Source organism: Morone saxatilis, unplaced genomic scaffold (genome assembly GCF_004916995.1).
Source record: "Morone saxatilis isolate NCDOM2014 unplaced genomic scaffold, NCSU_SB_2.0 Contig1, whole genome shotgun sequence".
In the NCBI taxonomy this organism is placed as follows: domain Eukaryota; kingdom Metazoa; phylum Chordata; class Actinopteri; family Moronidae; genus Morone; species Morone saxatilis.
In genome coordinates, this window is record NW_023339651.1 from 14,381,136 (window position 1) to 14,394,473 (window position 13,338).

At 39.4% G+C, this 13,338-nt stretch overlaps 1 protein-coding gene across 1 annotated transcript in view; it reads left to right on the forward strand.

The window, feature by feature from the left end:
• The window catches only part of snx29 (sorting nexin 29), a gene marked incomplete in the record, with an annotated part of 122,016 nt that overhangs the window by 58,558 nt on the left and 50,120 nt on the right, over positions 1 to 13,338 (forward strand). Inside the window, 1 exon segment of the mRNA XM_035663881.1 lies at positions 2,376 to 2,482. Coding sequence (XP_035519774.1) covers positions 2,376 to 2,482 — 107 coding nt within the window.

Below are 13,338 nucleotides of genomic sequence, written 5' to 3' on the forward strand. Positions count from 1 at the left end.
TGTGTGTGAGAGAGAGCAAGAGAGTTCATGTGTATATCCAACCTTCTATACGTGTGTGGGCTGGTTTGTGTGTAACTCTCTTGCTGTGCCAGTAATTGTAGGTTGTAGCGTGACAGAACTTTGTTGTTTTAGTTTGAGGTCTGTATCTGTGCTCTATGTGTATCTGTGAGCTTGTGTTTTTATTCTATTGAGGGGTCTAAATAAATAGTGAAGAAATTAATCAATGAGCTGATTACTAATTTAAAAAATTGTCTTCAATTTAAGTAATTAATTAAATTAAAATACCAAATATGACGTTATGCAGATTCACTTCATCTCTTATCATTACAAACATAATCTCTCTGTGGGTATTTTAATCATCGTTCAGACAAAATAAACAATTTAAACAACAACTGAAACATGATTTAACGAAGATGTAAAAGGTCAGAGAAGCAGGTTATTGGTGACTCAACACCTGGAAGTTTTTATTAAGAACTCATAATTCATATCCAGTCATTTGCTTTGAATAAGTCATTATCTTTATTATTTACAAAAATGCACAGGTGGACTTGCTAATTTGAACGTTGTAAATGTACATATGCCCTTGTGGCACTTTCCTGATCTACAGTATGGCTGTATCAAGTGCGTGACAATACTTCATCTACTACAGTTATCCAGACTGGGTACGTTCTCATCATCTTTTCTTTGTTGCTGATACATTTCTTTGTGCAATATGTCGGTCTCTGTTTGGCTATGTGTATGTTCAGTCTGAAAGAAAAAGAACGGCCAACGTAAGATTGTCGACTGATCCAAGAGTATGTCGATGGCTGCTATTCTAAGACCTTATTGAATTTTCTAAATATAAAGAGAACATACTTCCTTTCACATAGGAAGGACCATCTATACCACTTTCATGAAAGGCCACTTTAGCATGTTTAATACCTTACCTTTATCAAATGGTTGCAATAGAAAATGAGAGAGCCGTCCTAAGCCACACAGGAGTTGAAGTGCAATTATGGAGAGCTGAGATTTTGGTTCTTGGCTAATGATTTCCATTACTGTAATTTGATCCAGCTGTACTGCAAGTATTGCCAAGATGTCTTTGAGTAAAGCACTTAACCACCATGGTACCCTGTGCCTCATTGTCTGAGATATAATATGTAATGAATTGACAAATGGACAAAAACTCTCAACAGAACACCAATCTGACTCTGTGTGTGTGTGTGTGTATGTGTGTATACACACAGTCTACTGGGCGGACTTTATCCATCCGTGCTCTCTGATTTTCGTACCTGTTACCTGCTAGTGATTCTCCGTAGCTTTTTTCCCTTCTGCCCAGTCTATTTGTAACTACAATGAGCCTGCCTGCCTCATCAATACCTGCCTCACTCTGTCTAGACATTCGGACATTGCTGGGGGTTCACTCTTTTTCTAATCACAGTCCAACTGTATGTTTTCTAAAACTCCTCCCTGAAGTGCCTTCACCACAAGTTTATTTGAGCTCTGTACAGCCTTTGTACATGCTCAATTTTTTATCTCTGTACTTAATTTCCTCTCTCTCCTTGTCTCTCCCAGCTCTTAGCCTCACTGTGTTTGTCTAGGTGTTAGCTGTGTGCGGTGGCAGTGAAATAACAGCGTTAATTTGCTTTTGCTGAGGTGAAAAAAACAATCCGTCTCCCAACCGCCCCTCTGCAAAAGAAAGAAAAAAAAAATACAGAGCTCCCACTTCTTCTAAGTTCTGCCATTCTTTGCTGAGGGAACCCGATTAGTTGATGTTTACGGGCTCAGAAGCGCTTTAGGCTCCGACTTTAGCTGGTTAGCGAGCGACAGTAGTGCAAAGAAACAATAAGCTCTGCCTGAACAGGAAGTGAGAGCAAAACAGACGATGGTGAGCGAACGGGAGTTTATCATTTTGACAGAAGTGTAAGAGGTTTTCTCAGAGGGAAAAATGTGTGTGCCCTACAGCATTTTATAATGTACATACAAGAAAGTGTGCATGCACGTATTTGTGTGTCTTCCTGTGGGTGTGTGTTTGTAGGCCTCTCCCTATATGATTGTTCATTTCTTTTATATATTGTGTCTCATATCTACTTTAGTGTGCGCCATTAATTAAATAAAATGGAGATTCATGGCTCTTGCCTGGCTGGTAATGTGTATATTTAATAGATCTGCTGCTCCCTGTGTATTGTTCTCTGGAAGCTAAAACAAGAGCATCAAACAGACGCAGGTGTCACAACTTGCTACAGAGGACGACAAGATGTGCATAATTGGCAGGAACCCACCATTTATAATTGGTTGTAAAAAGACTTTTTCCTTGCAGTGTGTGTTTGTGACATGTCACAGCATCTGTACGTTTGTGTAAACGTAGCTGTGCTTTCTCTCTCTTTTTACTGCAGCTCTGTCAGTATTGCGGTCAAGTGAAGAGCAAGCCCCTGTCCCGCAGAATAAGTTCATGGGTGACATCGAGGAGCTGGCTGCCAGCTATGAACGCAAACTCATAGAGGTGAGTGCCATCTCTTTTTATTCATTACTGTTAGTTCGTTATGGTACTCATTGAAGATGTGCCACAGTAACAACAAAATATGAAGTGGAGGTGCTATCTACAGAACTACAGGAACAGTTCAACAGTCTGGGACATACTACTTCACTTTCTTGCTCAGAATGTGATGAGAAGAATGATACCACTCTCATGTCTGAAGGCTAAACATGATGTTAGCTTAGCTTAGCCTAAAGACACTAGGTAGACACAGGCCTGGCTAAGAAATAGTCTGGCACATAACTCATTTTAAAAACGACAAATTGTGACTTTTTACATTTCCGTCCGTTTCCATTCTGATTAAACTAACCAAATGCAACATTTTAACACTTTGGACAGAGCCAGTTTCCAGTATTTATGCTAAGCTATGCTAATTGTTTGCTGGCTCTACCTTTTTTTTTGTTACCGTGTACACATGAAAGTGGTATCAATCTTCTCATCTATCCATCTTTGCAAGATAGCAAGTAAGCATATTTCCCAAAATGCCAGACATCCCTTTATATAATTACAGTTTATTAAAGGTCCAGTGTGTAGGATTTAGTGGCATCTAGTGGTGAGGTTGCAGATTGCAATCAACTGGTAACCCCTCCACTCACCATCCCCTTCCAAGTGTGTAGGAGAAACTGCATCTACTGTAGAAACATGGCAGATCAGAACAAAAAAACAACAATTCTTATTTTCAGGTGACATAAACTAATGAAAGTATACTTTATATACTTTTTATATTCCATTCCTGCCATATTCTGCCAATAGATCCTCCTTATCCTCCTAATCTTTCAGTCTGGACCTTTAATAAACAATGTCTCTGTATCACTCTAGCGTTTATTTAAAATTCCAACCACATAAACCCTGTTGTTTCTTGTTGATTCTTCAGTCTGAGGTTTTTACTGTTTGTTTTACTGAGGAGGATAAACATTATTTTACATTCTGCATTTCACTCTTTGTATCATCTGCCAGTGCCAGAACCTCAAACAGCATTCGCTCTGTTTGCTTTAGATGAATAGTGCAGTTCACAACATTCCTGTCCAAGTCCCAGTCGCTGCCACAAAATCCAAAAAGTAGTGTTGGGGCCAATAATCTTGTTTGTTAACAGTTATTTAATTTATATGTGCTAATGGTTTATTGATGTAACAGAGCCACTTGGAGCTTTGCATTGAGAAATACATGAATTTGGTACATTGGCGAGCAAAGTTAAAGAAAGAAGAAAGTTTTTTTGGGCTTGTGAGAGCTGCGGAGGGGGAATGGAAAATTCTCACCAAGCTACTCTGTCTAAATAAAGCAGAGGATTGTACTTTCTGCAGCTGCATTGATTTAAAACTCTTAACAGCGCCAAGAGCTATTCCCTGAGCCTGTTCCCCCCAAAAATATCGATTGCAGCGCATGGTGAAGATCTCTAACTGGACACTAGGCATAAAGTTACTGGCTGCGTGACAGATGATGGGAGTGTCCAGTTTCCTGTCAGATTGACCAATGAATGAAACACTCCCAGGAAAAAATCGGCAGAGGAAAATAAAGACAGCATCTGTGTATTTTAATGGGTAGTGAGGTGTGGGGGCGTGTCTACATGAATAATTAAAACATGGTTTTATATTTATTTAATAAGAAAACATTCGCCTGTGTTTTGCCAAACTATGTTTTCACTTATTTATGCACATGTATGTGTGGTGCATTTTTAATGGTGTTAATTTATTTATATGTCCATTTGCTTTGCTGTCGATCGGGCTTTCACATCCAGCCTGGAGGACCGGTGTGGGACACCATCTCACCACGGGCTCTTCTCTGGTCCCAGACCAGCCAGGCTATGATGGCTTTGTTTAAATAAGCATATTATACAGAACACCAGTGTTTCCTTCTTCCTGATTTGTAACAAGTTGTCTAGTGGAAATATAGTAGAGGTGAGAGGGGCTGTAGTGCCGGCTCTTCGGCTAATGATATCAGCAAGTGTCTTAATCACAGAAGGAACAAGAAAGATATGCAGCAAACAGGATGTTGTCATCCCTGCTCACCTTAATATTCAGAGGGGCAGTGGCACAGAGGTGTAATATCTGTATGAAGTGGGGCAGACAGAAGAATGTAGAAAAAGATTAATGTGTGTTATTGTGTGTATGCGTGTGTTCATTCAGTCAGCAGCACTACTGGATTCATAAATTGTGAGATTTACAGGAGTAGCTGTCAACACTCCTTATTCAGCTGTCTCGCTGCCGCAACTGAGACAAAAACCTGACCCACCAAGTTATTGATTTTTGAAAATGTCACATCGAGCCTTGTTGGATACATACAGGCCCGCCAGACACAAATAAATATTGGACAGGGCTCAGCCTTCATTAACCTGGGAAACAAGCCCGTGTTGTGACCTAGTTCAGTTTTAATTTAATGATGCTAATGCATTGTATTGACTTTGACTTTGTTTATATTTGAGCCAAATCTCAAGGCACTCTATGCTCTTTTCCTCCTCTTCCTTTTCCTCTTCCTCTTCTGTTCATGTGTGCTGCTGGGCTGTCCACTGCACAGAGCAATAAAAAGTTACATGATGAATTAGATAAATTAAAGTAATTTAAAAGTAGGGTTTACAATAGGGCAACATTTAACTGTCAGTGGCCAGTGACTTTGGTTTGGGGGTAAGGGGTTTTTAAACAAGACATCACCCATGTGATGTCTTGTAAAAAGCCACAGCACAGCGCTGCAGCTGAGTTGGTTTATGCTTTGTAAGACATTGTGCTGGCACAGGGTTTACCCAATATTGACAGTTTTCTTGAAACCACTGATTGCAGCATTTAAGGCATCAAATGTGACACTTTAGATGTGGAGGCATAAATATAAAAGCACTTACTGTACTCGTTCAAAATCTAGGTGAAAAAATGTGAAAGGTGAAAAGTTTGTCATCAATCATCAATGGCTAACATATTTTTCAATGCCACACCAAAAAAGAAAGCATGAAATTCACAAATATCCCACACAGGGTGGAATGCAACTTTTACACCTTGGGCGCACTGCACGTGTCTGCAGCGAGTGTGCATCATTGAATGCTTGCTTTTTATTTTGCCGCCCCTGTTAACAGGTTAGGCGCCGCACGTCTCATGCTTGTCTCAGGCGCAGCTGCAGTGGCGCTTCATTACAAAGTAGAGGTCTCATCTATTTTTTCCATGAGCAGTTCCTAGAAAAAAAAAGACAGTGAAAGTAGTCACTGAATGGAATATTTACATTATACCAGCAACATATATGCTTTCCAGGTCTGTAACTGTTGAATATAAAAATCTGATCTTGATCTGTTGTATCTGTTTGAGATTAAAAGCTCTCTAGTGTTTCTGTGCATAGAAGGAAAACTCAGTGTTGGAAGATAGGGTTGGCAGCAGCAGTGCAATAGGAGAAACGTTCTGTGTGGACACCACTGGTGTGTGAACTGCAGCAGTTAAGCGAAGCAGCTATCACACACTGGTTATGCGTGCTGTGTAACCAAATGTGCTGCCAAGCAAATGGCGACCTGGTGCTCTGGTGCTTTTTCCACATATTTGAATTAGGTAATGTGTATACATTTGGTGCAAACTGCCTCCCTTCTATGCAAATGAGCCTGATTGCAAAAAAAGTCCAATTCTCTAATACCAACGCAAATACCCACACGCAGTTAGAGTGATATTATTTACATCTTCTGAGAGTTGGTGGTAGCTGAAATGCATTCATAAGGAGTGTTATGTCATACTTTCCAGGGATCATGGCAGCAGATTGTAACCAGGTGAAGCAATAGTATCACAGTAGCATCACAGTACATTGTATATGCACAGATGGCAGAAACAGTACAATATTCACCATGAGGGAATTAAACTGTAAAACTGCTGTGAGAAACTTAACCACTGCAGAGAACACAGCTCTGCATGTGCAGAGAGGCTTGAGGGAGAGTGCACCCCAAATAACAATCACTCTGGGAAAACACTCAGTGAGTCAAAGATTAACGAGAGACATCCTGCAGATAAAAACGAATGAAAGAGCAGGGGGAGTTAATAAATAATTAAAATAGTTATAATTATAATTGCAATAAGTTCTCTTTCAAATCAAACATTTTAAGATATGAGTGGAAATTGCAGGAACAAAAATTTTTTTGAACTCAAATGTTGATTAACTATGGTGCTTCAGTACACTTAAGAACAAATATTACTGGACCCACTACAGAAAATTGCTGATGAACATTTAATAGCCGCAAAACAAGAGAAAACTGCACTCAGCTGCAAAACTTGATGGGCATGTGTGGACTGCAATATCATTAGTGCATCTTTTTGTGAATCTGACCTTGACAGAGGGCAAAAAGGGGCTGCAAGTAATGCGCTATTCATGGTGCAATCAGTGGCTGCAATCCATTTCTTAGTGAATTCGCTACCCAATCTTGTTTTTACATGCTTTTCTCCTGTTATACATGCATTAACTTAATTATTTTGGTCGCTTGTGGCCAGCAGAACAAGCAGAAAACATCACACAAAATATAATTGCCATATAAAGTTGTATTGAAAAACAGTTGGAGCAACATTATCATTCTTCTGCAGTTTAGTTTCTGTCTAGCGGAGGAATCTATGCCGAATACTCACTCTCATGTTAGCTCTGTTTTAATCTCCACTAACTCCTAAGGAAAATATCTCTGCTTCTCTTTAGCTGCTAAATGTTGTTCACCAGCTCTAGTCCCTAATTCTTTGCTGGAAACAGCTGCCTGCAGATGCTGGAAACAAGATTGATGAGAGTGGAGTTTTCTGGCTGGAAAACCAAAAGAATGAGCTCTTAAAAGACAAAAACACAATAAAACTCTTCCGTGCTGTATTTCTCTTTGCAAATCAGTTTGGTTTGCATCCTTTAAAATTAAACATATTTAAACCTTGGGTCACTCACAGCTGTCCAAGCTGCTCTTAAGTCATAAATATCTAAATTGTTATAAGCTAACTGTCAGATGTTACAGATTTAGAAACCTAACTATGCCACAAGTACAGTAGAGCCCAGGAAGTGTCACCTCAAAGCAGGAAGTGATTGAACCAACAGGGCCGACTTTGTGGAACTGGTTTCTGCATGCCTCCTTCTTCCTGTCCAAAAACACTAAAGGTCATGTGACTTAGAAATTGGCCATTGTGGTAATGTGAGTGTGACTAGTGTGTGGTCATCCCTCTCCTCACACCTCCAGTGATCCCAGTCTCTCAGGCCACACATTTTTCTCCACCTGAATTCTCTTAATCTTCAAGTTTTCTTTTTCTTTTCTCTCATGATCACCTCTCTTAGTTTTGCTCAACCTTAAACCCATATTTAACCAAACTGACTAAGAAGGTAGCCTGACACACAGCAGTGACTTGCAGAGGAAGCGTTTATTTTTACCCTCTGATGACTCCAGGACCTTCTCCTGCCGCCCTCTTGCTCGCTTCTTCATGCTTTTTACTCCTTCACTTCTCGGCTGTAACAGTGAGGAAGTGATACAAGGTGTGTTCACGTATGCCTGCATGCGTTCACCAGATGTGCAAATTCTTGTCCGGATAAGTGGGATTTCTCACATCAATCTGCATGGATGTCTGATCTAAGTGGGTTTCAAAAAGCTATCAGAGTAGGAGGGCTCTTTAACACGTCCCAATGGACCGCTGCCTGAAATGAAAGGAAGGAAGAGACAATGAAATGATGAAAAAGGAAAATGAGTGAAAGACAGACAGATGCAGGGAGAGATAAAAACATAAAGGGAAGAAAGTGAAACTACAACAACTCAAGGGGATAGAGGCATAAGCATTTTAATTTTCAACTTTATGGCGTGGTGCTTTTCATTGTCTGTGAGTAATAAAAGCTAATTACATAATGCAGTTAACATGTCCACTGAGGTTTCTGAGGAATGGCAAAACTGCATGACATTGATCTATGTGGCTTGAGTGATAAGGAAAAGATGGGCAGGTAGTGATGTAACACACCCTCTCATCAGTCTGAAGGTACAGTGTACAGTACAGAACCACCTCTCTGAACCTACAGGCCTGCAAAGCATTCACACTCACCCGCATTTGATTGGACATTTTTGGAAAACTGTGAATGGGTGTTTCCAGTACTGTTATTGTCAATATCTTTCAGTTAGCATAGACTCAGAATATATTTCTGAAGTAATTCAAGCAGCCAGAGTTGAGCCAGCTGAAAATGATGCAGGAGGGAGTCCTAAAGGAGGATTTCTCAGCTGCGGTTTTAGACGAAACAGAGATGAAGGCTACTTCTCCTCAGGCGCTTCAGATTTTCTAACTCACCTGAAATGTTTCAAGCTACTTCTGGCTGCTGCAAAAGAGACGTTTAAGGACTCGTCTCGAGTGAGGTCAGGGTATCTTTGTTTGTTTCAGAAAAGCAATTTCAATCTTTTTAAGAACTTACTATTATTAAAATTTACAAACCAAGCTCAAGTTCAAGGAAAAGCTAGCAACAAAAGACATTGGATGTGTGAGTGAACATATGAATATAAAACCAGCTGATATCACGTTCCATAGGCAGTACCACACTTAGGTCACCTGACACCATGACACCCATTTGTCAAAAAGACTGTTAGATGTGATTGAAAGCTCTCGACTATATATCATATTATATATTTTCACTTGTAAAACAAATTTTGGCATTGGGGTTTTCTCCTGCCTTACTTTCCAACCCTGCCTCACAAAAATAACAGCTGTTGTTACATGGAGAGTACATTATGGCATATTTTTACTATTTAAAGCAAAGATATTTTTATCCTTATAGGCCCTGAAAACGTCTGTTTTCAAGCTGCTTCTTACTGTGAGAACACAGAAGTTAGGGTTTAACCAGACTTCCAGAAAATCAGCGAAATAAAATGCTAATAATGTGTGTTTCAGTCCACTACTGTTATGCAAATATTAGACATATTAGACAGTAGCTGCATCCAGTTTGTGGGTGGTGGTTGGTTTTCAGCCATTAAACACAAGAAGAGTGTTGTGAAGATGATATAATGGCATTTCTGTTTGTTTCATGTATGAATTTGAGGAACGTTAGACTCTCCTTATTTATCTACACAGCTCTGCGATAATCAAATCAAAATCCACAATCCCAGTTGAGGGGATTTATATGCTGAGGGGCGCCCAGATAGCTCACCTGCTAGAGCTGGAGCCCCATGTAACAAGGCTGAGTCCTTAATACAGCGGCCCAGGGTTTGAATCCAACCNNNCCCCTCTCTCTCCCCACTTTTCTGTCACTCCTCAGGTATCTTTATCGATTGAAGGCCAAAAATGGGGTATTTGATCACCCTCCACCACATCTGATCGAAGCATTGCTGATGCAGATTAGCAGGAGTTTTTGAGTGTTCTTGATGAATAATGTCTGTGATCTTTGATTAAGGTTTTCAGGGGCTTTAAAGATACATGAAGAAGTTTGTATGACTTTTATCAATAAATCGATGCCCATCAGATTAAACAGGTAACTGTAGTTCAGGCACATTTTCAATAGAATGAGCTAACCAGCTAATTAGTGCAGAAGAGATCCAACAGAATTTGCCCGAAGAGATAATGTCACAGTGTAAACTAATGCTGTTTTGTAATTTGTCTGTTTGAACAAGATGTGTTACACTGTTTCCAGTACAGGCTGGAGAATGAGTTTCTAAAAGACTGCTGTTGCAATATAGCCTATCAACCTGTTCAGAGGCAATGCATGAGGGTCAGTCATAACAGCTGCAAATGTAAATAATTAGAAAGTGCTTTGAAATGTATGTAAATTAGATTCAGAAGGCAGATCCTCGCGCCCTACATTGAGGCCTCATTACATCATACAGTAGCACTATAAACTAACTGGTCTGTAGCTCAAAAGCTGGATCATTCTAACCCAAATTGTTCAACAGACGTCTGACTCGCATCCAATAAACAAACTAACAACTCTGACTACATTGGGAGTCTTGTGACAGTGCAGTTACTTACAGATCTTTTTTAATTTGGTTTACCCATGGTGTATTTTTATATCTGCTGTGTTGTATTGATAAGTAGCGGGAGAGTGCTTTTGGAGGATAGAGAAGAGATATGGGTCGAACCTTCCAGAGGGATCAGGGATTCTCCCTTTGATCCACAAGCTCATTAATTAACCATAAACAACATCAAGAACAAGAACAACAATTACAAGCCACCGACTCAGAATCTGCTCTGTTCAGAGAGGAGAGGCAGTAATAACTGGGAGAATATGACCGATACGCCTGTTGTCTTTGCTGTGTAATGCAAGAGAATGTGACTCTTGATAAGCCAAAATACTCCATAATGCATGCTATTCTTCTCAGAATAATGCAGGTGAATCTGCTTTGAAGTGTTCACACATGCTCCAAGTACAAAAGCCTTCCTAGGCATTATTAAATTTGCTTTTGCTTGAATTATTTTTTGTTTTGTAAGACTCCATGTAAGGATGTCAAGATTGGAAAAGTAGCTAATTTTTCCTCATAGTTGCAAAAGCATTATGCAATAAAGATTTCAGTGTTTTAGTTACAGTTTGTGGGTATTATGGGTAATTCCTATTTGGATGCATTATTAAACACATATATGGCACAGTATAATAATAAGACCAGTATCAAAACTTCATACAGTTCATCTCTACTACTTTAAGCACCCACTGGAGTACTGCTGGTGTTGCATGTCACTACTAAAAGTTTACAATGTGGCACATTTACCACTTCAAATTTCTTTAGAAATTTTTAAAACAACAATGGGGTCAGAAATTCATAGGGAGACAAAAGTCAACACAACTGTCAATTTTGTTTCCTGAAATAAGAAGTCTCACTGGAAAATGTCTACCTGTTAAGCCTGTTTCATTCTAACGTAGCTCTGTGTAGCTACTTAGCTTGGTTACATTTTTGTTCCATTTGTATTTTCAAACATGTTTTCACATTTACCGTTACAAGTAAATATATAATTTTAAGAATGAGAACTACTTAATGTATCTGGCAAAGGTAAACTAACTTGGGTAACATTTAGTTGGGTCTCTGCAGTGTAAACATCATCCAACAAAAAGCTGTTAGCATTAGCCTAAATCCTGATAGCATCCAGGACCAGCACCTTCAGAGTGGCTGTGCTAGTTGTGAACAGGTTTTCTTTTTAAACATGTTCTGTAACCTCACAAACTAATTTATATAGTTAATAATCTGCTCCTATGCATTGGAAGTAATGCTCAATTAACACTGTAAGTAAGCTGGTTAGCCTAACATGCTCAGGACTGCAGCTTATGTTAGAGCAGATAAACAACACGCTGGTTAATCCATTCCTTAAACTTTGGCTCTTTGCCCTGTTTTTGGTGTTGAAGAGGCAAAAAAAACCCCTCCAAACTCTTAATGCTGAGTGCTCTTGCTACAGCGCCTTGAAATCCCAAACTTGACAAGACCGAATATGTTGCTGATATTATGCTTGCGAGGCTATGATTGGAAAATCGGTGTTCATCAATTATGCTGTAGATCTTTTTAAGCATCATATAAGCACAGATTCATGCACCAGTAAGTGAAAACATGCTTTCCCGTGTGCTGCGACTTTCGTTTTAATCCGCTGTCTTTATACTGGCAAAGTCCTGTCAGTGTATCTTTTTTTTTTTAATTTGGGCTCTTGATAGTGAAAGTGACTACTTTTTAAATGTAAACCTAATCTTAATCTGTCCAAATACTTTTGGCATGCGTAGACTGGGAGAACATGCACTAAGAGAGGGTTTTAGTTCTCTCAGTGTTCATCCGGTTGTGATGCAAACACCCCGAAAATTAAAGCTGACAGCCTGTACTTTAACATTGTCATCACTGTGGCGTTTCAAAGTAATAATACCACATAACTAAAAAATGTGTGATCCAAGTGCTCATGGAGCCCGCTGTGTGATGCGGCAGTGACAAAGAGCTATGTCTGTAGCATGGGCCAGATTTAGCCTTTTCTATAAACTCCCATTTCTGTCTTTTCTATTGGTCCATCTGCCGCTCTCATGTGCTCACACTTCTTAACTCATCTCTCTCAATCTCTCTCTTTGTATGTTTTTTTCCACCTCAGTTCAGAGTGGACAGCACAGCTTGTGATGTCTATATTGGTCCTTTCTCACCCTCTTTTTCTTCCTTTTTTCCGTCTCTCAGCCATGTGTCTTCATGTTTAGGAGCAGCTGTGCTGAAGTGAGTCAGGAACACAGATAGAGACACAAGCTGCATTTAGATTTACAAAGTAACCCAGTATTGGCCATATTCCCTTTGAGGTCTCACCCAGTTTAAGATGTTTAAATGAACCTTTGATACCCCGCGACTGGGCCTCCCTTCTGCCATGAATAAAAAAAAAGATGAAAGAATTTTCCTTTCAAGTCGTGGTGTCCTGCCCACTATGAAATGGTCCCAGTTGTAATATGAACACTAAGAACCATCTGCCATTAGGTTTAATGTAACATCACAGTACAGGGTAACATAATCCTAAAGATTTGAACATGTATTTTTTTTTTTAAAGAAATGTTTCAGTTGAATTGGAGAGGAGACGAGCGCCCAGGATTTCACTTGAGGAAGTATGTGAAATATTATCAAAGAAGTATTAAATAAGACTTTTGGGTGTATTTGGGTGATCCTGGGAAAATTATGCATAGTCAGAACTAAACTGACTGTCTGAAATTCTGAACTTTTTTAAAAGTCTGTTTGCATGTCTTGTGATGAGCTAGTTATATAAAATGCATACCCTATAACAGTAACAGTAACATTGATAGCAGTCTGGCTCATGACCTTAGTTGTACTGTATATCATCCTGTTCTGAAAAATGTTTGTTGTGGTTTTTTAAAGTTTAATGCCCCCACAAGGGCAGAAAACCCATTTAACTTTGTTAGTAATATATATATATATAATATATATATCTATA